The sequence below is a fragment of the Lutra lutra genome, chromosome 4 (genome assembly GCF_902655055.1).
Source record: "Lutra lutra chromosome 4, mLutLut1.2, whole genome shotgun sequence".
NCBI lineage: Eukaryota > Metazoa > Chordata > Mammalia > Carnivora > Mustelidae > Lutra > Lutra lutra.
In genome coordinates this window covers 132,397,315-132,423,192 of record NC_062281.1, presented here as the reverse complement: position 1 = coordinate 132,423,192, position 25,878 = coordinate 132,397,315, and the positions used below count along the sequence as shown (strand labels likewise).

The 25,878-nt window shown below is 35.3% G+C and overlaps 1 protein-coding gene across 9 annotated transcripts in view; it reads right to left on the bottom strand.

The window, feature by feature from the left end:
* Nucleotides 1–25,878, bottom strand: part of ZZZ3 (zinc finger ZZ-type containing 3) — a 110,945-nt gene that overhangs the window by 38,456 nt on the left and 46,611 nt on the right. For 2 of the 9 annotated variants that reach the window (XM_047724671.1, XM_047724677.1), the window contains 4 exons: nt 22,013–22,147; nt 21,868–21,933; nt 20,306–20,459; nt 13,660–15,215 (listed from right to left, as the gene is read on the bottom strand). The exons of 2 other annotated variants lie outside the window; for them this stretch is intronic. In XM_047724671.1, coding sequence (XP_047580627.1) covers nt 13,660–15,164 — 1,505 coding nt within the window. In that variant the 5' untranslated portion in view covers nt 15,165–15,215; nt 20,306–20,459; nt 21,868–21,933; nt 22,013–22,147. Of the gene's footprint in view, nt 1–13,659; nt 15,216–20,305; nt 20,460–21,867; nt 21,934–22,012; nt 22,148–25,878 lie in introns of those variants that run through there. 5 more of the 9 variants (XM_047724675.1, XM_047724676.1, XM_047724680.1 and 2 more) reach the window with 4 other exon arrangements.

Below are 25,878 nucleotides of genomic sequence, written 5' to 3'. Positions count from 1 at the left end.
TCTCTTAAACCAGAAGCTCATTTTCACTTGTGTTTAGAGAAATTATACTTTCAAATCCTAACCATAGAATGAACTTGTGATGATCAGATCTTAATAAATACTTGAATTTTATTAGAATCAAGAGAAATAAAACTTATTCTCCACTCCTATTCCACTCCTTTAAAAAGAAAAAAAAAGACACTTATCTTTAAATCCTGCCTCTCAGCTGTGTAGAATTAGTTTTTCTTTGTATGTATATGAGTGAGTAGAGAATGAGCAATCACAGTGGGTTATCTCTACTGCTGATGTTCAGTATGAGAAAGAGAGAAGAGGTAAAGAGACTTTTTAAAAGAAGAAATGAAAGGAAATGATTTATTAGAATAGAAGAATGACATCCAGCAAAAGACCTTTCTCTTTCATCCTGTTTTTCTCTATTTCTTGCCACACTTCCTGACCACACAGGCACACAAACCAAGAGTCTTACTGCTATCTGATATACCAAAGAGGGTACGGCCTACAGACTGTTTATTTCAATACTGAATACACACTGAATTTCTAAAAATGTAGAAACTAGGACCCGCTTCAGCACATTCTACAATCCATTTTTAACATATCAAAAATTTCAAAGGGTCCTTAGACTGAACACAATAACTCAATAAATATGAAAGAAGCAGTTAAATTGCTGCAATGACGACTCTAATGCAGAGACTGCATGACACCTTTTTTAAAATACAGGAAGCCCATCTCCCTCCCCATGTGGCCCAGGTAGCCTCCCAGAACAGTGTCCCAGCCACCACCAGCTCTTTGGCCGAGAACAACAGACCCAGGGCCCCATGGGCAAGAGGCTCCAGCAGGAGCTGATGACCTTCATGACGTCTGGTGATAAAAGAATTTCTGCCCTCCCTGAATCAGACGACCTTTTCAAATGGGTGGGGACCTCATGGAGTAGCTGGCGCAGTACAGGAAAACCTTAGGTACACGCTCTCCTGGAGTTCGCCAGTGGCTACCCTTACAATGATCCACACGGAAACTCCTCACACCCCGCTACCACCCCAGCACGACACCCAGGGTAACATCTACCTGGACATCCTGAAGGACAAGTGGTCTATCCTGTATGATGTCAGGACCATTCTCTTGTCCATCCTAAGCCTGCTAGGAGAACCCAACATGGTAGACCTTTGAACACACGAGCTGCTAAGCTCTGGAAAAATACTACAACCTTTAAGAAGTATCTGCAAGAGGGGCTCCTGGGTGGCTCAGTGGGTTAAGCCTCTGCCTTCGGCTCAGGTCATGATCTCAGGGTCCTGGGACTGAACTCCGCATTGGGCTCTCTGCTCAGCGGAAGCCTGCGTCCCCCTCTATCTCTGCTGCTGCTCTGCCTACTTGCAATCTCTCTCTCTATCCAATAAATAAATAAAATCTTAAAAAAAAAAAAAAAGGAAGTATCTGCAAGAAACCTACTCAAACCAAGTCTCCACCAAGATCACTGTCTAGCCTCTCTCCTTGTGTTGCCTTTTTATTTTTTCTTTAGATGGTCAGTCCTTTTCTTCATTCCTGTCTAGGACTCCGTAACTTAAGCTGTGGTGTCATTTTTCTTCTTCTTCTTTTTTTCTTAAGATTTTATTTATTATTTATTTAACAAAGAGAGAGAGAGAGAGAGAGAGAGAGAGCTAGAGAGGGAACACAAGCAGGGGGAATGGGAGAGGGAAAGAGAAGCAGAATACCTGCTTGAGACTTGATCCCAGGACCTTAGGACCATGACTGGAGCTGAAGGCAGATGCCCAACCAACTGAGCCACCCAAGTGCCCCCTGTTTCTGTTTTTTAAATTAAGTCTCTGGTTGAGCCCTTCTGGTGAATATATTAATACACTGGATTTTTTTTATCAAAAAATAAAACACAAAATAAAATACAGTAAGCCCTACAAAAAACAGCTACAAACAATAAACAGAATTTTTTAAAAATGTGTATCTCAACTAAGATCTTCCAGGATATACATACTGATTAAAGACCACAGTACTAATAAACACAAAATATTTTTAAATGTTTTTCAAACGTGTAGAATACTACCTAGTAAGACTTAAACACAACTCTTCACTTACTAATGTTAATTAGTAATTATGTTTCTGACATAAGCTGCAAGACACACCCAATGGTGTAAAAGGAGCTAGAGTGTATAGCAAGTATAGGTGCCACAGAATTAGAATATTAGAGCTGGAAGGTGCCACCTCAAGGATAGGTGTAACCTCTTCATCTCATAATTGAAGAAAATGAAGTTTAAGGAGATTAAGGGACTTCATGATTTACCAGCTAAGGGTTGAGAACCATACCAATGCCTCCTGATTCGATATCCTTGTGTTCTTCCCTCCTTAGCACCACAGAAAATGAAGATCTGGGGGTGGGGAGGTTCTTTATTAAATCCCTTAATATATCTTTATGAGAATAAACTGTATGTTTCTTTAAAAATATTTTTGACTTACAAAACAAAGACCAGAAAATATACATCATGAAAAGAAATAAGGTCCCCATAATTCAAATATCAAAAAATAATTACTTTTTTTAAATCTTTTAGGTCAAATATATTTTAATAAGGTATTATATGCTGTAACTCAAAGGTGAATATATTACCAAGAAATTTTTTTTTTTTTAAGATTATTTATTTATTTATTTGACAGACAGAGATCACAAGTAGGCAGAGAGGCAGTCGGAGAGAGCGCAGGCTCTCTGCTGAGCAGAGAGCCCGATGCGGGGCTCGATCCCAGGACCCTGGGATGATGGCCTGAGCCAAAGGCAGAGGCCTTAACCCACTGAGCCATCCAGGCGCCCCTCATCTTAAATACCAAAAGGTTGTAATTTCACAAGGCCTGGCCAGGCTTTATTTCCTGATCTCGAATATTCATAAGATTGCCTACTATTTATTTAAAATAAACCTTTTTTATATTTTATATACTGTGAATGGATTTTCAGATTCATGCAACCAATATGCACTTACTAAAACAAGCTCTAACTACCTTGACTTTGTTTATTCCCCTTGCCAGTTTTAAAAAACCTACAGTTCCTTACTAGTTACTGGATTTCAATAACCTTGTATTCAAATTGAATACCATTTGAAGTATCCCACAATGGCTTTCAGAGGGAACTGTTTAAAGATTATGTCAGTATTTTTTTAATCCACATATTTATAGCCTTCAAAAAATTATGGTTTTTTTCTTCCCTAAAGACTCTAGATTTCTTATGGCAAGAAACCCTCAAAGATGGGTCTTTCTAACTGGTTCCTAATACCTGTTTTTCTAAATCTACTCTGTAAAATTCCTGAGTTTCCTCAAGAATTCAGGAAGATGAATGCAACTATAATGTGGTCAGTATTATAAAAGTTGCACAATAATCTAGACCTGTACCCCTGGGGCTAACAATACATTATATGTTTATTAAAAAAAATTTATTTTTAAATTTTTAAAGTTGCACAATAATCTAGAAAAAAATCCTGACCACCAGTCAGATAAGGTTTACATGTTTTCCCTACTCTAGAGTTTTAGATGACCTTTTCTAAGAAACAATACACTGTAACATGTAAAAAGTTCCCCTTCTAAAGTTGCAAATACATAAAAATTTTACACTATAGAGACAAGCTAGTAATCTCGAGTTATAAACTAATACTCTGCTAGGCAGCATACCTCAAATATAGCTAAATTATTTATCTCTCAAGCTATCTATATTCAATCATTTTACAGTAACTTCAAAGACACAGGATATGTCTTGTATTTTTAATTATTTCTAGCTTCTACTCAAAATTATGAGGTTATACAGAAAAAGCTAAGTAATATCCTCCATTGAAAATCTTTAAGTAGGACAGACACATAGATAGGGACACACATTTTCTTTCAAGTCCTTCAAGTCAATAAAGTTAACCTAACTAAATTCTTACTCCATGGGGTGCCTGGGTGGCTCAGTGAGTTAAAGCCTCTGCCTTCGGCTCGGGTCATGATCCCAGGGTTCTGGGATCGAGCCACACGTCGGGCTCTCTGCTCGGCAGGGAGACTGCTTCCTCCTCTCTCTCTCTGCCTGCCTCTCTGCCTACTTTGCGATCTCTGTCTGTCAAATAAATAAATAAATAATCTTTAAAAAAATAAATAAATAAATAAATAAATTCTTACTCCATATTGCTTCCTAAAGTCTACTGGCAGAACTCTGGATTGTAAATATGTATCTGAAACTATACAAAACATTCCGGTCATACCCAACTTGTAAATTTGTTTTATAATACAATGACTTCCTCTCTTTGGGGTCTGGTATTAACAACTGAGCTTATATTTTTCATACAACCACATAAAAACATTTATCTCACCACCTGAAAATGTGTTCAGACAACCAAACTAATCATGAGACACACCCTTCTTTCCCCTGTCCCCCACCAACCCAATTATCTCTCCATAATTCCTAAGTTAACTATGTGAATGATTATGTAGCTTATTCAACTTTTTTTTTAAAGATATTATTTATTTATTTGATAGGCAGAGATCACAAGTAGGCAGAGAGGCAGGCAGAGAGAGAGGGGAAAGCAGGCTCTCTGCTAAGTGGAGAACCCAATGCGGGGCTCGATCCCAGGACCCTGGGATCATGACCTGAGCTGAAGGCAGAGGCTTTAACCCACTGAGCCACCCAGGCGCCCCTTATTCAACATTTCTTTTAAAATTTAAAATCTAGTTTTTAAGTAAAAAAAAGGAAATCATTACAGTACTAAATTTCATATATCCAGAGTATTAAAAATCAAACTAATGGCATAAAAAAAAACTCTACTATGAAAAGCATACCAAATTTTCTCTAATATTTTCCAACCGGGATGAGGCTTGACATTTCTCCAATGATATATCAACCAACTAGAAAGATACAATTCCTTCAAAGACCTTGAGGTTTATTGTACATGTTGCTATGATAGAGCACACAAGGACCACTCCGTCAATCTTGGGAAGAATGGAAAGATTTCTCAGAGTATATGATGTCTAAATTTAAACATCCTTCTCCCTTTGCAGACAGAGAAAGTAAGATAGCCAGGGAGATAGGGGTTAAGGGTAGGCTAGAGCAGGTGGTCAGGCATATGAGAAACCTCAAGTAAAAGAATGTAATAATCAAGGAACTAAATAAAGGTTTAATCTGTTTATAATATAGAGAGGTAGACAGTAAAAAAAGTATGTTTAAAAATCACACAACAGTTCATTTGAAAGAACAGATTTACAGTATAAGGTCCACTGAGGAAACAGTACACTAGCACCACAGAAAGCAATTAAGGAAGCATTTCTAGTAATCAAGAAGAGATGACAGTGACCTAAATTTTAAAAAGTGTAAATGAGGGGCACCTGGGTGGCTCCATCAGTTAGGCATCTGACTACTGATTTTAGCTCAGGTCTCGATCTCAGAGTTGTAGGTTCAGGCCCTGCACTGAGCTCCACACCGAGCACGGAGTCTACTTAAAAAAAAAAAAAAAAAAAAAAAAAAAACAGTGGCACTGAGAATAAAGAAATAAAGCTGAATCAATAACACTGGTGGAAGAGGGAGTGTAGTGAAGAAGTAACTGAGGATAACTCCCTTTTTTCTGGATTTGGAAAGTGAAAGAAAGTACCAATTAAGTAAAAAGACAGTGTTAAATATGGGATGCATCTGAAACAAGCAATGGTTAAGTTCAACTTTAGACAAGTTCCACTGAGTTTACTGTCGGGAAGGCAAACGGACATATCTTGCAAGCAGTCTGAAGCTCAACTGGACATACATACATTTGGAAATCCATCAAGAGAGATAGTAATTTAAGCCACAGCAGTGTGTGAGGATATTAACAGAGAGTATAGGGAATAAGAAGGAAGTCAAGAACTAAAGCATGAGCAGTAGCAAAACCAAGGGGAAGGGCAGAGAAAGACACACACACACACACACACACACACACACACACACACATATATAGAGTTATATATTAATTTGAATTACATAAATGCCATTTTTTAATAGATAAGAAAACTAACAACCACAGAAATTAAAGACATTTACCCAGCATCATACTGCCAGCTAAAAATTATAATGGAAGGAGACTGGAATACTCCTCAAATCTAGTCTACTTCTATAAATAATTTACAAGTAAAACTTTTAATAGCATTTTAAAAATAAAACATTATCCAGTCATGATTGGGGTCTTTTTTTTTTTTTTAAGAAGATTTTATTTATTTATTTATTTAAAGAGAGCACAAACAGAGGGGAGGAACAGAAGGGCAGGGAGAACCAGACTACTCCCTGTTGAGCAGGGAACCTGAGTGGGACTCGATCCTAGGACTCTGGGATCATGACCTGAACCCAAGGCAGACACTTAGTAGACTGAGCCACCCAGGCACCCCACCATGACCGGTGTCTTAAAAAAACAGTACTTATAAAATATTACACTTGGCTCATTTAACTTCATTCCTCATATCCATATATATATGTATATATATATGTATGTTTATTAAGAAGATACTTTAGGTGTTGACTAGTGTTCAATGGCACTTTCTACCTTCATTGCCAATAAACTATTACATAACCCTTTCTCTCCAAATGAAAGTTTAAACATAATAAAATTCCATGCTTTTATATTCTGAGAATTGTTAGCTAAAACATTTAAAATTAAGAGGAAGGATTATTTAGGACAAGTGAAAAGAAGGAAACAACAACAACAAAAGTTGAATGAGTTCTCCAACTTAGCATAAATGGTAAAAATAGTATCAGTGAAAATAAATTTTTGCAAAACAGTTGACATTTACAAGAAACTGGATGAAACTGACAGGCATAAAAAGAGCATATGCACCCTAGCTTTCTGAAATATAGTACATCATATCTGGCCCATTCAAAAAACTTGAAGGGTCTAAGAAAAATAACTAAAACCTAGCTACATTACTGTTTCATCTCTTATGGTTACCACTTTAAACCTAGTAAAATTGTTTCACATCTTGTGTGTCGCTTTCTCTTTTACTCATCCTCATGAACTGTATCTGAACCAGTAACCTAACTTTTACTTCTGCTCAAATCATAGAACAGTCCACCAATACAACTAAAACAATGTCAAGTCTCTTTTACTCTCATTCTTCAATTCAAACTGGTATTATTCCAATTTCTCTAACTTCAGTTTCTTAGGAAACGAAATTGCTTCAACTAATTTTTAAGGTATAAGTAAAAACTAGCCCTCGTTGTCACAAGTGTCAACAAAAAATAATTTCCAAATGGCCAAACTTCAGACTGGGTGTATCATAAGAAGAAAACATACCTAGTGCATACCAAAATTAAATCATAAAGTTCCACTTTTAGTCATGACAGAATTAACACTGAATATCCTTCTGTCATACACAACTAGACAACCAGGGAAAATACAGAAACAATTATTGTTAGACAACATGCAGTGCAGAACTCTGCTCTGCAGGAGAGAGCAAACAGATGAAATAAGGCACACTCTGATCACACTTTCTGCATGGAACTACCATCAGTACTATGGAGCAGGAAGCGGTATTGCTGAGCTGAGAGAGAGAGAGAAAACTGAGTTTGGGGAAGTGAGGCAGCTGGAACTTGTAGGACAAAGAGGAAGAAGCAAAAGTGAGGAAGAAGGAAACACCGAGTATCGGCACAGAGGTCCCCTTGTGTCTTCCACATACAAAGCTGCATGAGTAAAACATGAGATTCCACAGGATCAAGCAAAGAACAACTGTCAAGGAGTTGTACAGAGAAAAATTATCAGTGTTTTCATGAGGCTAGAGTCCTTCAGGTTTCAACTAGCCAGAGGAAAGACCTTTTTAAATGAGACATCAGAAAGGCTATGCCAAACTAAGGCTAAACCAAACCTAGAATATAGGTTACTCTGTACTTCTCCCATCAGGGCAAAAGATAAAACTTACTAGAATCATGGTTATTATCAAGTAAATTAACGCCTGTCAGAACAAATTTCAATACTTTTTAAAGAAATAGAAAACTCGGATCCTCAACATATTTTAAGCATCTACCATACAAATATTACTAGATATGTGAAAATTAAATCATAACACACTACAGAGAATTCTGCCAACTAAGAGCATCCTGAACAAACTGCCCAGTCTCTGCTCACCACTTCACAAATTTCTCTGTTAAAATCAGAGATTTAAGAGAAAAGCAGAAGCAGTTTTCCATAGTAATGTAAAAGAAATAGCAGTACACAAACCTCGATGAAGACAGAAGATACAGACCTCACTGAAGAAAGAAGCAGAAAAGTCACAGATCTCATTTATTACTAACACTATAGTATCTGATGACATGAGTCATCACAGAAACATATAAATGGTATAGTCTGCTTACCAATATGTAAAAACAACATTTTTGAGCCTATAAAAAACCTACTAAAATCAAGTTCCTGTAACTAAAGGCTAAGCTTCAATTAGTCTCAAATAAATTATGATTTTTTAAATGGGTATTTACTGCCAAATATAAAGAAACAACTGTTGTTTCTCCGTCCAGAATTTAGATACCTGGTAAGTTATGTAAGATACAGACTCTAAACCAGAAAGAAAGCAAACAAGAAAACACATAATTAAAACAAACATCTCTAATGCTAATATATGCATTCAGAGAGAAACTCCTCAGTGCATTACTCAAGAATCATGAGACCTAATTCTAACAAGCTTGGTTATTCTGATTTCTAAGTTTAAAGAGAACTAAAAGCACTCAATTAGAAGGGAAGGCTGAGTTTATAAAGGAAGGTAGCATGACAGCACTAGCGACAATAAAATGAAAGATAACAAAACTGAAGAAAATTGTAAGAAGTCAAAGAACTTCCGGAAGAACATAGAAAAGAAACTAAGTTATAAGAACATAAAAAGCAGAGGAGTCCAAATCATTTAACATAAGCAAAAACATAGATATTCTAGCAGTGATGGCAGAAAGTATTACTATATAACCTCTATCAGCAAAAATGACCCTAAATGAAGAAAAAGTTAAATTATACTCAGGTACAAATACACTTGGATTACAACAAAGGACCACTTCTAGACACCATTCACATCATTTGAAATAAAAGATGCTGACATTCAAAGGAAAAAACCAAGAGTTCACTGCACAAATTATTTTGATTAGTTAATGGCATACTCCTCTTACAATCAAAAATTTTATACTAAGGACAGTTATTTCCCTCCTCTCATTAAACTTTGTGCAAACTAGTGGGGCCACTCTGGCTGTTATATTCCACGCCTTTTTCAATTAGTTGAGAGGATACACCATGCATGAGTTTTCCCTGGTAATCTCTGATTTTAATATACTCAATTGCATTCCAAAACATCCCCCAAAGTATTTTTTGCAAATTATCCAAAATATCTATTTAACGTCAAGCTGTAGCCAAGTAATTTTATATCCCCAATTCATACAGGGCAATTATTTTTCACAGACACACTAACAGAATGTCCTTTAAAACAACGAACATGAAAACATTTTATCCAATAAACAGAACAGGTTACTTACCTATAATGCTGATTCTGACAGATAAAACCAGATAATCATGATTACAATTACAGAGCTTAAACTTGGGACTAAAGAATTTTGAAAACTGAGTACCCAGTATCTGCTCCCCCAGATAACCAGGAGAAATTCCCACCATGAATTAGAATATGGGCGTTCTCTATCTACCAGTAGTTCATCAGAATTTCAATAAGTAACTTTAAAACCTTAATTATAAGTTAGGAAATGGGGACTGTATGATGCTATCTAGTCTACTTCTGAGTTGTAGCGCTGTGTCAAACAAGAAACTAGAGAAAATCACTCGGCACCTTATGAAGCACAGTACACATTACTTTGTCTAGGGCAGGATGACTCCTCTATTGTTTTCTAAGCAAAATCCACATCCGGTTCAGGAGCCTTTTGGCCCCTTGAAAGAAACTTAGACAAACAGTAAAAGCAGTCTCACAGGAAGTGAATCTAGAAGACATAATGAGGATTTTCTCTATGCAGTTTCTGAAACTGATGATCTCAAATGATTCACATAGCATAGTATAAAAGGACATATCATAATTAAAGTACATTAATGAGAACCAAGTTTAAAAACACAATTCCTATAAATATTCTTTAATATGGCTTGAAAATTTCTTACACAGAGACATGAGCAATACTCTTTTGATGAACAGCAATTAGCTTATTCTTATAATTTCATTATCTAGAAACTTGAAAATTGGTATAAACATTAATAATCTTATCAATGAGTTAATCTTCCAAAGACATCAAGAATCCAAAAACTCTTCACCTAACTTTTCATCCTCTGCCTATTTATGTAAAGTTATAAGATCTTTAAATGAAGCTATTCAAGGCCCTTCAAATAATTCACTTAAGTATTTTTGTACAATGAGAATTCAGAGAAAACTGACCAAATCACATTTTCTTTTGAATATTTATTTTCCAGTGATAGCCTTGTGAATTGGGGGAAAAAGCTCTGAACCTAAAATCTTCCATACCTGCTTTCCCTAGAGCCAGAACTTCAAATCTGAGAGACCTGATTCAATGCTTCTGATTCAAAATCCACAAAAGGTCAATGCCCAAAGAGAAAAAGTAAATCACAGCTAAATACATGATCTCAGTCAGTCTGGCTATTTAGGCCAAAAAGGGAGTCAGCAGGTATTATCTATCACTTTAACAGAATTTTTCAACCTCGAAGACCAGAGTTTTTAGATAAAATATATTTCTTCTGATTCCCCACCCACTACTCTTTAAGAGATCAGATCTAGTGAAATAATCCACACCTGGAATCCTGGAAGAAAAAAAAAAAAAAAGATAACCTTCAGTCTCACTTCCCTTGTTCCTAGTAGAGTTCTCCAAAAAATAAACAAATAAATAAATATGTAAAAGCACACTGTGGGTTCATGGGAATAAAATGGATGGCATCTGGAGATAAAACAGGGTTAAGTATCCAGAATGCCCATAAATTCATTTCTCTGGCCTATGGTCTAATTATCATGAATCAGGTCTAAGGCTAGGCTTCTATACACAATATCTTTTAAAAAATTCCCAAGTCATTAGATGACTCTATATGTAATACCCTTGTAAATAAGACAGATAAATTATAGGCTAAATGGTAGGATAGAAGGTTGCTGATTAAATAATCAATGTTAATTTAGAGAAGAGTTACAATTAGAATGAGAACAGCCATGTTTTCCCAGCTCCAGATAAAAAGCTATGACATGCTCAGTGTTTTCTACTGGTAACATATTTTTGAATCCGGCCATCCGGAAGTATTCATTCCCTACTGGTAAAGATATTCATGTATATAATTTGGGCAATGCCCAATTCCCAGTTTCAAAGGGAATTAGCTGGAGAAATTTAATAGCATGAAGAGAATAAGAAAGAAAAAAAAAAATATCCTGATGGGGGTGTATGTGTATACTTGTGTGCGCAGGAGAATAATATTTAATCTACCCATTTATCTTTTGTTTTTCTTTACCCCAAGTGCATTTTCAAACTGAAAGAAATTAACTTTAGACTTCAAAGCACAGGACAGGTATCAGGATGGTATTTTTTACAATGACAATTTGGGTTAAAAAAAAAAAAAAGCCAACATTATATCCAATCATCTCTTGGCTCTAAACAAAAAGCAAAGAAATAAGGACTCTACTGAAACGAGATTATATCTAACATGATCAAACATCCTCTCTCAATTTTCTTTAAATTATCTCTAACCTAGATGCTAATCAAGATGCTCTCACCCTCCATCTCACTCTTGCCAATACGCTTCCATCAGAGGAAAAAAACTTAGAAGTGAAGTGCCTAAAGGTGCTACCTTCAAAGGATTGGAGGAAGGCAAGAAAGCAAGAACAAGTGATTTCTTTTGCCCAAGGTCACCAAATGAGGCATTAAATAGAAAATGCTGTCCTAATAAAGCAACTACCATCCAAATCCCAAAGGACTGTGTACCTGAGGAACCCATCAAACTATATTCTTGCAAAGGCTTAAGAATATGGAACATCATTCTTTAAATGTTATGGCCACTATATTTAGACAATTGTTTTGTAGGTTTATCATCCTTAAGAATGATCATCAGGAGAGCTCGAACAAAAAACGTAAAACAATGAATTAATGGGAAAATATTTTCCATCAACATACCAGCTAGGCCTTAAGAGAGCATCTCTTTTGACAAAGTAACAATAAAAGGAAGAGAATAAAAATAACGACTACCATTTTATAAAAATGCACCCTTTTTGAGTTCTTGGTTTTTCTCTAACATATATTCTGCTTCTTTTGCCTGCAGATAAGCAACTCTGTTTTTAAAAACTGATGCTTAATAGTAATGGTGAGAACTCTATCTACCTGAAATTGGAAAAAACTTCACTTATTCATTTATTGAGTTTCTATCTCAAATTGGATTTCAAATATTTCAAATACATAAAAATGCTAACCATTCTACAAAAATAAATGAATAAAATGCTCAGATAAAATGACCTCTCTACTAAACCAAATATTAAAATACCATTTATTTTTTTTTAAAAAGGAAATTTTTCAGAGAAGAAACATATGCTAAAAGGCCACCAAATTATCATATACAAATCTGATCTATAATGTATGGCAAAAAATTATTATGGTCCACAACTAGGATTTGATACTTCGTGATCTGAAACATACCAGAATCTGGCAACTGTCACAAGAACATTACAAAGTTTCCTTAAATCGGTGTTTTTACACAGCCTATAAAATCTGTGCTAGTAATTCAAAAGCTCACTTTGTAGGAATAAAGGTGATTAACTCATGTATGTCTTTTACTGTTGCTGATCACAGTATTCATGATAAACCCTGTTCACTGTTCATTAACGTCTATTCAGGATTACTCAGAGTTAGCTCCAATTCAGTTGTGTTACTACCCAGAATACTTAAAGCAAATTTAAGTAAAACTGTGATAAATGTGGACACTCTATTTTAAAAAGTACCTTCATTACAAAGATTAAGAAATGACAGCACTTTAAAATAGCCAACCCTTATAATTTAGAATCAGGAGAAAGTTGTCCCAAATGCTTTAAGTAAACTATAGAGCAGACTGTAACTCTTGCTAATGTGCTAATTACAATATACAATTACCCATCATAGTTTTAACAGTAATATCAATTTCTGCAAATCACGGAAGTCAAAGGTAATGCATAAAGTGCATTTTTTTAAATCAAAGTTTTAACGAGAAATTAGATAAGTAACTAAGATAAAAGTAGATTTCTAGCCTGCCAGATTTCCCTTATCTATATGATGTCTAAGCACTCGTTAATGGTTTTACACTTTCTGGAAGGCATAGACATTTCATAAAACTCTGCAACTATAAAGTCAAAGTGTATTGTGATACCTAAAGATGTTTCCATTTTACAAATTAACTGAAATGGTATTAAAGTTATTAATTAAAACGCCACCAACCACGTTTCCACATGTCTTTTCTAATTGAGATGTGTGAAATATCAAAACTAGAAAACCATATTGCCATTGAGAAGAGTAATAAAGCTGAGTTTTAAAGTCTTTCCTTTTTTTGGAGTTCTTTTTAAGAGTTGAGATAATCATTATGTTAAACCTAAAATTTCAGCTAAAGCATTAATCTTAGCTATAATAAAAATGCTATGAATAGACATTTATGAACAGATACTGAAAACGTGGGGAATAATAAACAAAGCAGAATTCATGGTTACCATATTTACACATACTCTTTGTTGTGTTTCAGTGCCACATGATCTGATTCAAAGTAATAAACATCAGGATCATCTTCTTCTTCTTCTGCATTGTGCGGATTGGCACTCTCTTTGGCAGATGGCAAATGTCCAATATTAAGTCTTGCCTCTGAGGGTGGCTTACTTAGTCCTTCACTCCCATAACTTTCAGAGTCACAAAATATTCCTCTTTCATTCTGAGAAATTTCATCAGGATTTGTGGGAGATTCACTTATGTTATCACTAACAGTTGCGTTTGTTTCATTGGGACTAAGATTATTCTCCTCAAATTGTCCATTTTCTCTGCAAGGAGAAGTGTTTTTAGTGGGACTACCTCTGGTAGGGGCCGCCCTTCGTGGTGAAGTTCTCAGAGTATATCGATGTTCTTGAGGTTCTGATAAAGACATCATTTGAGCTGAAACACAGTCTAGAACAGAAGATGATTCTGGTTCTTCAGAGACTGGCATATTCTCAAGACTTGTGTCCAGGGCGTTACTGGTGTTTTCATTACACTGCTCTTTTGAGGCACTGCTATCTCCCACCACATCTACTTCCTCCTCAGAATCCCTTAAGGATGACTGAATTTCAGAAAAGGGGCCTGTCGCTGGCTCAGTAGTCAGCTGATTAACATGTTCCACAGGCAGGCAGGCAGTTACTATTTTGTGGTCCTCCAACTTGACCTGCACTTCTGAATTTGTGCAAGGCACGTTATGGTTTATATAACTGTCCTCCTTCCTACTATCAAGGAACATTGAAGTGTGGGTATCCGAATCCCCATTTTCAGCTACTGACTTTTCCTGGCACACATATGAACCAGTGCTATTTTGTTTAGTGTTCCCATCAGGCTGACAGTCATCACAGTTTATAACAGCTGAATCACTGTCATCAACACCATTGACAGCCAAATAGCCTGTGATTTCTTCAACTACTGCAGAATTAAGTGGCCCTTCCTCACTGACATTCACCTTTTTAATTTCCCTTTTCTCACAATCATCCAGTATAAGACATCGACAAGCTCGTTTAGTCCCTTGAAAATCTGCATCATTGTCCACTACTGTATTCCTCTGTTCTACTGACTCCTTGTCTGATTTTATAGGTGAATCTTCTTCTGAACTGTTTGGTGCTTCAGATCTAAGACAACGCTTAATTCTTTTTAAAACTGGTGAAACAGGTTCTGTTTGCCTTCTCTCACAATTTTCTACAGCCTGCCTTTCTACGTTATCTTTTTCTGAAGAAGAAAGTCCTCTTTTCCTAGGGCTTACCCATGATTCTCGAGTACTTTGCTGTTTTAAATCAGTAGCTCTTCCATTATTATTTCCTTTCTGAATCTGCACAGGCTCTGGTCTCTTCTTTGGTGATCTTGACCGTACTTGAGAATGAGAAGAGATTTCTTCAGGGTGAGCAATGCTACGATTCCTTAAAGTTCTACCACAAAAAGATTCATCCAAGCCGTTTAACCCCACTGTTGATCTTGTAACACGAGTAGATCGGGAAGCAGCCATACTATGGCAAGTCCCTACAATACGGTCATCATGATCCACTCATTGGGAAACCTTCAAAAATGTAAACAAAATAATGAGAAAAAGGTAATAGTTAATATACCTAAAACAAAAGCATAAAGCTATTAACTTTTAAATCCAAGTATAGCCAATATTAATAAATAACATGATATAATTTCTTTTATAAATATTTCCAAAAATGATATTAATAATAGCTAACAATTATATGACACTTAATATGTTCCAGGAATTGTTCTATATGCTTACATACATTAACTCACTTAAGTCTCACAACAATTAAGAAAACTGCTATTACCATCCTTACTTTACAAATGAGGAGGGTGAAGTATCTGTATCTTTTAAGTAATCTGTCCAAAGCCACACATTTAAGTGGCAGGGCAGGGCTCTATAGACCATGCCCTTAACCTGCCTCAGACACACAGGCACAAAGGTCCCAGAAAAGACTTCCCTGAAAGACAGGATTTCATCTTGGTTATTAAAAGAATACCCTTGAATTTTTATAGCAGTTATCACAAAAACTATCCCAATCATTTCTTATGTTTTCTCAAAATATTCCTGGGAGATAAAGTGGTAGGCTCTGCTTTTCTTAATTCACTCTTACTAAAATGAGTTTTTGGCCAAATCCTTTGGTAACAAACTATGTGACATCCAAACAATTTCAGCTGCAGTAGAATTTTTGTCATCAAGCAGATGAATAGATATCACAATCCTAGCTTGCAACTGTTAAAGCAAAACAAAGCAAACCCAAATCATCCTAGTCTCTAGAAGTACAAGAAGTACAGCCATGAATCGGCAACTGAAAGGAAGTATTCTGAGGAGGATGGAAGAAAAAGGAAAAGCAGCCAGCAAATATGACATCTAAGAAATCAGGACTACATATAAAACCCCATCTTCTCCTTTGAACCCCTGTATATATGTATATGCCACAGTTTTAACACATGTTGGGAGATGAACTGGTTTTCTTGTGTGGAGGTTTGGTGTTTCTAAGTTAGAAATGCAAGGGAAATTGAAAAATGCCCTGATTGATCAATCCATCTGGACAATCTCTGAGTGGTTATTATTTTCCAAAGGTTATCCCATAAAGCAAAATAAAGGAACTATTAACATTTCCAGTACCCATTCTTCTCTTCCTCTTCTGTTTTGCTTCACAAGACAATTTGCCACTTCACTGCTTAACTTCCAAATGGGGTGCAGGATAGAGAAAGAGGCCAACAATGGCTGTTGGTAGTTTTATACTAGGTAGTTTCATAGTACCCCCCCCCTCTAAATGCCATTCTACCCCTCCCCTGCAAACCAAATATAATCTCTCCTTTGCCTCAACTAGAGGTGTCTAACAGTACAAAGGTTATGAAGAACTACAGAAGCCATAGCAACACACTGCCACACATACAGAAAAGGGAACTGTCTTCTTCTTTCTGCCTGCTGACAAATGAATTTAAGCTTCCTAAAAAATACGTACGTTGATTTAGTGTTGTTTCAGAGTAAGGCATACTTTTCAATTTTAATTAACAATGTCTGAAAATCTTACAAGACTCACAAACCAGCCCTGGGATTAGAATATGATAATCTGTCCTAGAGAATTCCATAGCCATCTCATGAACAAGTACAGGATACCAATCAGAAGTATGAAATACATTTCACATAGTAAACTTTTACTACTTTGGGATTCATTAGAGGCACGTGACTTGTAATTCTCTTTTGCTTAAATCTTGTCATGAAGATTGCAGTCCATTTTAAATCACAGGTAATAAATACTGAATGTCCCATAGATACCCATTTTTAATTACAAAAACTTTAAGATAAATTTCAAATGGTAGTTTAAAAAAGCACAAACTAAAAATTACTAAAATCAGTTTATTTCAGATACCCAAATCTGTAACTCTCAAAGTTGAAGATTACTGATTTTTAAACATTAATGACCTATGTAAATAGACAAAAGAAACATAATTTTTAAGCTTTCCTTACAAAATCTAATGCAAATAGTTCATGCTAATTTAATTATATTCACAATTTATTATTCAAAACTGATTATGTTCATAATTTATGATTCAAAAATAATACTGGCAATAGTGATATTTTATAAACACACAAAAAATAACCTCTTTTTTTAAAAGATTTTATTTATTTGACAGACAGAGATCACAGGTAGGCAGACAGGAAGGCAGAGAGAGAGGAAGGGAAGCAGGCTCCCCTGTTGAGCAGAGAGCCCAATGCTGGGCTCGATCCCAGGACCCTGGGATCATGACCTGAGCCGAAGGCAGAGGCTTTAACCCACTGAGCCACCCAGGCGCCCCTTAATCTTTACTTTTTAAAATGTGGTGCCAATTAAGGATATTTAAACCTCAAAGGATTGCAGTAACAGGCACCCCCAGCCCTTTTTTCCTTTCCTACCAATCTAAATGAAAGGAAAATCTCTGCCTTGTCATTATTAATAAAATAAGCCTATTATTATTACTTAGTTACTTGTAAAGAACATATTATTACATAATATATATTATTATATGTATATAATACATAGTATGTATTATATATATATATATGTATGTATATAATACATAGTATGTATTATATACACATAATACATATAATACATATATACATATAATACTATTACATAGTATTATACGCATATACATAATATATGTAATTATAAAACAGTACCTACAATGAGGGCCTATTTCTTCACTATTCCAGTGATCAAAACACTGTAATATGAAAGATGAAACCTCTTTTTGTTTCTTCTGATCCCTAAAAAGCATTTTTATTCCATTCATCAACCATATAGTAAAGTCCATTTTAGTTAAAGTTCTCAAATCCAGTGCTACTGAGCCATATACAAAGCAAACCTGTTTTATACAAGGACCGGCCCTTTTGGTACCTCGAACTCTCGCAAGTCAAAGTGTGGCCTGAAAAACCAGCATCATGGCATCCCCTGGAAGCTTGCTGAAAATGCAGAATATCAGGCCCTGCCCCAGACCTACCAATTAATCAGATTCCCAGGTGATTTATTTGCCTATCAGGATTTGAGAAGCACTGACTCAGACCACTATATCCAGACAGAATTCTTTTAAAATAATATAGTCATCAGGTTCAAACTAAATTAGACCTATTTATAATATATCCTTTAATTCCTTATTTGATTCTAGTAATAAAATGTATAAATAAAACCATGATTACTCTGGCTTAAGTAGTACCAAAGAGAGGACTCAATCTCTTGCCTGACAATAACACTGCATGTCCTTAAGGTAATAAATTGGTAAAAAATGCTGAAAATTAAATGAAATTTAAACACCCTTCCCTCTGAGGTTGTTTTCTTCTGTTCTAACCTTTTTCTTCATCTTTTCTACTTTGAATAGGTATATATAAAGGCACACACTTTCTGTAGTTATCTAATAAATCGAGCGCAAATTTCAGTTACCAAAAAGGGACTAAAATGGTCTTGATTATCTCAGCCAAGTCTCAATGTTGTTTTGCCATGCTTAGCTAAGTATTAAGGACTAAAGTAGTCATTGTCCTCGTTTTAGCTGCATAATACAGTTACTGAAGAAATTCAGTGAAGAGGTTTGGAGCACAAAATTATATTCCTACTAAAAATTCTAAGGGAACAAAAGGGAACTTATTTACAAACTAAGTATCTCAGAAAATACCCTTGCTAGTTAACTAAATAGGAGACACATGGTGAAAAGCTTAGCCAGCACCCAACTAGGACTAGAAATTCAATCACTCTAATTTTGGAATTAAGGGAAACTGTTAGTTAACATATTCATATGGCAAAATGCAATCTAGCAACTAAAATGAAGTTTTTCCTACATGTTATATACATCAACTAATGAATATGGCACTTCCTAAAACAGAAGAGAATATGACCAACCAATCACAAAAATTAAATAGAATCCCTTCCTTTCTTCTCCACCCTCGTAAGTTTTCCTCCTACTGGAGTGCACATCAAGGACAATCAACCAAATTTCAACCTGTCTATTCATATTAAGGTCCAAATCCTACCTTTAATTCTAATATTTCACCCATGCTGTTGAACTATCCTCCCCCAAATTTGAATCTACCTTTACCTCAAATCTAACTGCAGGATTCTGAAACAGTATCAGCTGTATTTCAGACCATAAATGTCCAGCCCCTGGGACTCCATCTGCAGAACTGCATCAATATGAACTAACAGGAATAAAACTAAAATGGTCCACCTAATAAAACACTACTCTAGCTATCACCTTTACCTATGAGAAAGAAATCTCAAAAAGATTTTTCAAAAATAATGCCTACAACCTTTTGCTCCACTATAATTACCAAAGTAGTATGATTTATTTTGGGAACTGAAAGACTGGCAATCATCCATTAACATCAACCTTCTAGCCAATATTTATTATCACAATATTTAGTTTTATTAATTGAACAATTTTTTGGAAACTGGTCATGATACTATATCAAACCAAAGCAAAAGGCAAAAAGAGCAAGAGCAACTGGAAAGTGTTACCAATATGATTCTTCTACCTAGAACATAAACATGAGTTGCTTAGTAATGGTTCAGACTATCCTTGTCATACAGTTCTTTTAAGACAAATTTCTTTAGTTGAGCAATTACCACTATCAGGTTAAAAGTAGGAGGGTGAAATGTAGGGACCCACCAATGCAATTCAAGTTAAAAGTTCTTAATATTTGTGTTTTGAAGCTGTGAATTCTATTATGTACTGCCTTATATAAAGGGATCTCTTCTTTCTTCCCCATTAAGAGAGACAGATACATGATAGATAGGTGACACAGACAGATACATAGAATGCTGAATGAATGCATACTTTAAAAGAAAATTGGGGAGAAGCAGAAAGTCAAGGGATTTCATAATGCCGCGTTTATCAAAAATACCTACAGTGTCAAGGACAGGTATAATGCTCTAGAGATTCCAACATACTTAGTCACTTCATTCATATCCCTGTTGGGGAGAGTGGGAAAATATTTCATCCCTAACCCATTCCCTACAGCTCCACACTCCTATGAACTGCCAGACAGACTGCACAATATGCATGCAGAAGAAAGTATAGAAATATAACAAGTTAACCCTCCCACAAAAAATATCAAACTACAGTTGTCTTCACTACTGCAACTAAATAACTTACCTGTACAACCAAAGATCTATCATTGTGGAAATATTATCTCTTTTCCTTATATCCTGAAGGAGTTGGAGCTACGATCTAGAATAGAGCTTAAGCATCAGGGTTTCAGACTCTCAGCTTCAGCCATGGAGAATACTAGAACCTCCTAAATTCCTTTCTTTAAAATAAAATAATAAAAAAAAATTAAAGAAACAAATTAACTTATGCTAACAGATTTACCTCTTCTATAAGAGGAAACAGCAGATAACAGAATATCTATTCATAGTAACATCTCTGATACTTCTTAGTAACTCTGTAGCCTCAGAGATAACAAGAAACTAGAAAATGATGTTTAAAATCCAACAAAAACAAACCAAAAAGACCTTGAAATATACTGAATCCTCCCAACAACTCATTATTAGTTTGCATTAAAATGTGGCTCCATTCTTCTCTGGAGTCTATGGGCATTATCTTTTTGAAGTGACCCCAAGACTACCTTTGATAAAAATTTCTCATACAGAATTTATAATCTCTTACTCTTATTCTAGAGGCCTTCCCAAACCTTGGCCTTCAAGTATTCAAAACTGGGGACTGAACAACAAAAATAAATTATGCAAACCAAAGAATCAACTAAGTCTTCAAATATCTATACGATAACCCTGATGATTACTAAAGTGCCTTAAGACTCTATAATGAAGAAAATTTTCTACTATTTTTGTATATGGATTTTCAACTGGGACAAAAACAATACGGATTTTGTTGGCCAGATATTTTAATTAATCTAAGTGTACTCCATTTCTTGGACAGTCTTGTTAACTAAGAGTTTTACTTTATGATAATGTATATATGATATCCTTTTCAGAGAATCTGGCTAAATGGTTAAGTGCCCATTTGGAAACAAGAAGGAATACCAGGAAAAAGACTAGTAATGTTTATGATGCAGACAATCACTTTATTATATTCTAAAAGTAGATATTCTAAAAGATTTTCACAGTGAAGGATTACAATTTTAAAACTGATGCAGTTAACAAACATTGTGAACTAGTTACTGCCTAGTAAAAATAAACAATTTTAGTCAGCTAGATCAGTAATAATATCTAATATCAAGAGATGCAATCTCTCACAAATATGGCCTATAAATTCTTGAAAAACACAAGGTAGGAAAATTGTCTAAATAAAATAATTTAATACTATATTAAGAAATATTCTAAACTAATATAAGGAGGGTGCACAGTGAAAACATAACCCTATAAAAAGTACCTCTGACTTGAAAATTCACTCATCTTACAACAAAGATTCCAACTGCCAACTCCTTAATACCCAACCTCAAAAGCCTTTCACAAACAGGGCAAAATATTACCTTCTATAGTGTGTGGTGGGGGTGGCAAACATCAGGGGCAGAGGATCCAAAATTTAAGATGTGTCTCTGAGTACACATGGACATGCCCTTTCTAGCACTTTATTCCATTTCCAGTCGGCCACCTCCTACCCACTGTGGATTGGGTTTACTAAAGGAACCTCACTCATTATGATATTTACCAAACAAGAGTATCTGCAACTGTCATTTTCACAAAACTGATACTTACAGCTGAGTTCTACCAGTATTAAGATAGACAGGATCACCCAGATGTGTTTCTTATAAGCCTGATACACTGAAAAAGAAACTTTAGTCAATTACTTCTACTAACTAAAGCCCACTTGGCCTTAATTAAGATTACATTTTTTTCTTACCTTTTTAAAAGTGTTTTTCGCCTAGTATTTGATCCCCAAGCGTCTGTATTTATCTGTCATCACTGTTACTGTCCATGTTACATTGAGACTTCAGGTATTAATTATTTATATGGTTGTACTAGCACAACTTGATATCTGTGAAGGGAAACCACAATATAGTCACTATGGATGTGTTACTCTTTACAGATATGTGGACAAAAGTGATATTTCTAAATACTTAGATAACACACTGCATTCTCTACTAAGCTGCACAAATAATTCCTTATATTAGGCTACAAAATCTGTGCTATCTTCAACAGACTAAGATGATTTGTTAATACTCTTACAAATGCTTCTCAGAGTACCCACATAAAATGTTTCAAGATTTAATTCTAAATTAAAATTCTTACAAATTTGAGAGCTCCATAGATTCCTTCTCTCACTCCCAATGTAGACAGAGCTCATTTTCCAGATGCCTGTAACTGCTCAGGCATTAATAGAAAAGTATTTTGTGTGTGTGTGCTTTACAATAGTATTAGGGAATAAATCTATAATGGTTATAAATGTAGTAAAAAAGATCATGACTTTTTCTTAAATGTGATTTTAAAACATTCCACGTTTTTAAAGTAATGATTTTGTCTTATTTAGATTATCCCTCTATGAATCATTTGTGAACATTATTTTGGCAGTAAAAAGAAGATAAATGTGATGAAATAAATCAAGATGAAGCTATCCAAATGTTCCCTAAAAGTAAAGCTTCTTAAAAACATAACATGGCTACAGATCACAACTCTGAGAAACACAACAATGTGCCCATAATCATGACCAAAAGGATTATATAAAACTTTACGTCATTTCAACCAGTTTATTAGTAGAAAAGTGAGCTACTAAAAAACTCATTCATTATGTATCACAGAAACATAAGAATGGCATTCTAAAATGATTTACCATTGTGTGCCATTCTAAATTCCTATATAATAAAAAGAAAATGCATAGAAATGCAGATAGCTGGAGTGCCCTTGGGTGGCTCATTTGGTCAGATGTCCAACTCTTGATTTGGGCTCACTTCATGATCTCAGGGTCTTGAGATCAAGTCCCAAGTTGGGCTTCATGCTGGGCGTAACACCTGTTTGAGATTCTCTTTCTCCCTCTCCCTCTCCCTCTGCCCCTTCCTACTTGTGTGGGCATGTGAGCACATTCTCTGTCTTTCAAAAATGGAAGGAAGGAAGGAAGGAAAGAAGGAAGGAAGGAGATAGATAGCCTTACACCTGTTTGTGAATAAAATTTTGATACTGGAGTTGTCAACCTGCCAGATCTTACCAGCAAAAAGTTTCATTATACCAGAGTAGAAACTAATATAATGTTTTATCAATTATGTTTCAATTTTAAAAAAAACAAGCAAGAGAACAAGACAATAGAATAGTGTTTAAGAAATACTGATATCTATCACCAAGTACTTAAAACAAGTCTATTCATTTGTTTACAAATGTTAAACAATGCCATAAAAAATTAACACTATTAATGTAAACACTAAAATCTTAAGTATTCCTAAGCTTAAAAGTTGCTATAAATTCTTTTGTAACAAGCAAATTAAACTAGCCAAAATTCTTATATTCCTTATACTGCATCTTTGTTTCCTTCACTATACATTATTCAAATGGGGCAGATAAACTAGTTCAATTTGTGACAACTACAGCAATTTTCTTTTTCAATTATTTAACTATAGTAACTTTCAGAAATTTAAAAACTTAGCTATTTTGTAATAGAAAACAAACTATTTAAATCCTATTTCTAAGGCCTTCGTATTTATTCCTTGCTACAGAACTTCACTTGTTTTCACATACTAATAAAATCAACAGACTATTCAAGAATTCCAAAGGCAAATCCAAAACCAATCTTGACTGAAAAGAATTACTTTTCCTACTATTTGCAGTCTAACACTGGTGCTACTGTGCTAAATAGATTACAAGATCTAAGATTCATGGCACATATGAAATCACTTCAAAAGACTACAGAAAATCCCACTAGAAAATATTACCAGTTCTACTGATAAAACAAAGTTATAAGCTACACAACAAAGTAAAACTGTGACATCTAAGCTAAATGCAACCTAAATTATAAGACACCAAAATTTTTTTTTAGTTTTACAGAACCTTGGAAAACATTCAAAACAGAAGTTATATATAGATTCATATTAGTACCCAATTCTTCAGTTGTTAAAATGAAAATACTGAATTGTGCACTATACCCTGTCTTTAAATAATTTTAAAAGAAATAGACAAGGACATTCAAAGGCGATTGTAAAAAGCATTAAGATAACAATGGTCAGGGACAGAAACACCTTTGCTAGACAATTAAACTTACATTTGCTATAGAGGACTAAACTGAATATTTGGTGCAAAGTATAACCAAAAAAGAGCACACTTTCCTGGCTCCCTAAGTTGTTTGGAACCATGGTTTCAGTGTGTCTTGGTCACCTTCAAAAGACTTTAGAGATGAGCCTATATCTCACAGTCAACACAAATGTAGCAGAAGCATCAGGTTTGATAGAAGGAGAAAGAAACAGGATTCCCTATCATCAAAATTAACTAACAACTATCTGACCATGAGTAAGCCACTTGGCTCTTCTGTGCTTCATTTCCTCATCTATAAAACAGGAGTACTTCTCAGGGTTACTCTGAAGTTCAGAAGAGATTATGTCTGTGAAGTACTTTAGCTTAGTGGTTTTCAAACACTAGTGTGCCTAAGGAATTCCTGCACCCTACCACCCCAGAAATTCACATTCAGTAGAGTTCTGGATATGCATGCATAAATCTGTATCTTTAGTTAAGTACTTCAGGTCATTGCAAAGTAGGGGCTGTAGGGGCTCCCCAAGGATATGGATCATACTTTGAAAAAAGTTACATTAGTTTCTTCTGAAGCATTAGTGTTCATAAGCATTACCCTAGGTACCTGTTTAAAATGCAAATTTCCAGGGATGCCTGGCCAGTTCAGTCAATGGAGCAAGCGACTCTTGATCTCAGAGTTGTGGGTTCAAGCCCCACGTTAGTGGCAGAGACTATTTAAAAATAAAACTTTTAGGGGCACTTGGATGACTCAGTTAACAGTCGGACTCTTGATTTTCAGCTCAGGTTATGATCTGAGAGTTGTGGGGTTGAGCCCTATGCCAAGTTCTGCACTCAGCAGGGAGTCTGCTTGAGATTCTCTCTCCCTCTCCTCTGCCCCTTTCCACCAGGCCTGAGTGTGTTCTAAAACAAATAAATAAATCTTTTTTAAAAAATAAAGTAAAATCTTTAAATAAAATAAACTGGAAATTTCTAAGCCTCATCCTTAGAAATTCAGATTCAATAAACTTGGGGTAGGGCACAGAATCTTCATTTTATCAAACACCACAGGTGACTCAGATGCAAATAGCTCATGATCCATCCTTTTAGAAACCCTATACTAGATACTTCCCCCTACATATTTCCCATATTGTCCCCCACCTCTCTAGTTATCAACATCCAAGACCAACCTTAGGCTTTCATCATTCACTTTAACTAACTTACCTGACATGTAACTGGTCCTTCTACTTTAAGTCTCATCCCTTACAAATGCATGTTCTATAGAGTGATCTAAAATGCACACCTATGTGTCTCTCCTAACTAAAATGCTTCCAACGGACTTCCACTTCTGGCCAAGACAAAGTAACAGGAATGAGATTTATGTTGCCACCCCAAAAAATGAAGAACAACTAAAATTCTGGACAACAGACACCGGGAACCAGACAATGTAAGCGAGGATAATGGTCACTGAAAGAGGAGAAACAAATGAGGCAAAGTTGGTAATTGCTCGAGCTTACTGATGGGAGAGTTTCCAGACTACAGAGTGTGGAGGGTAATCAAATC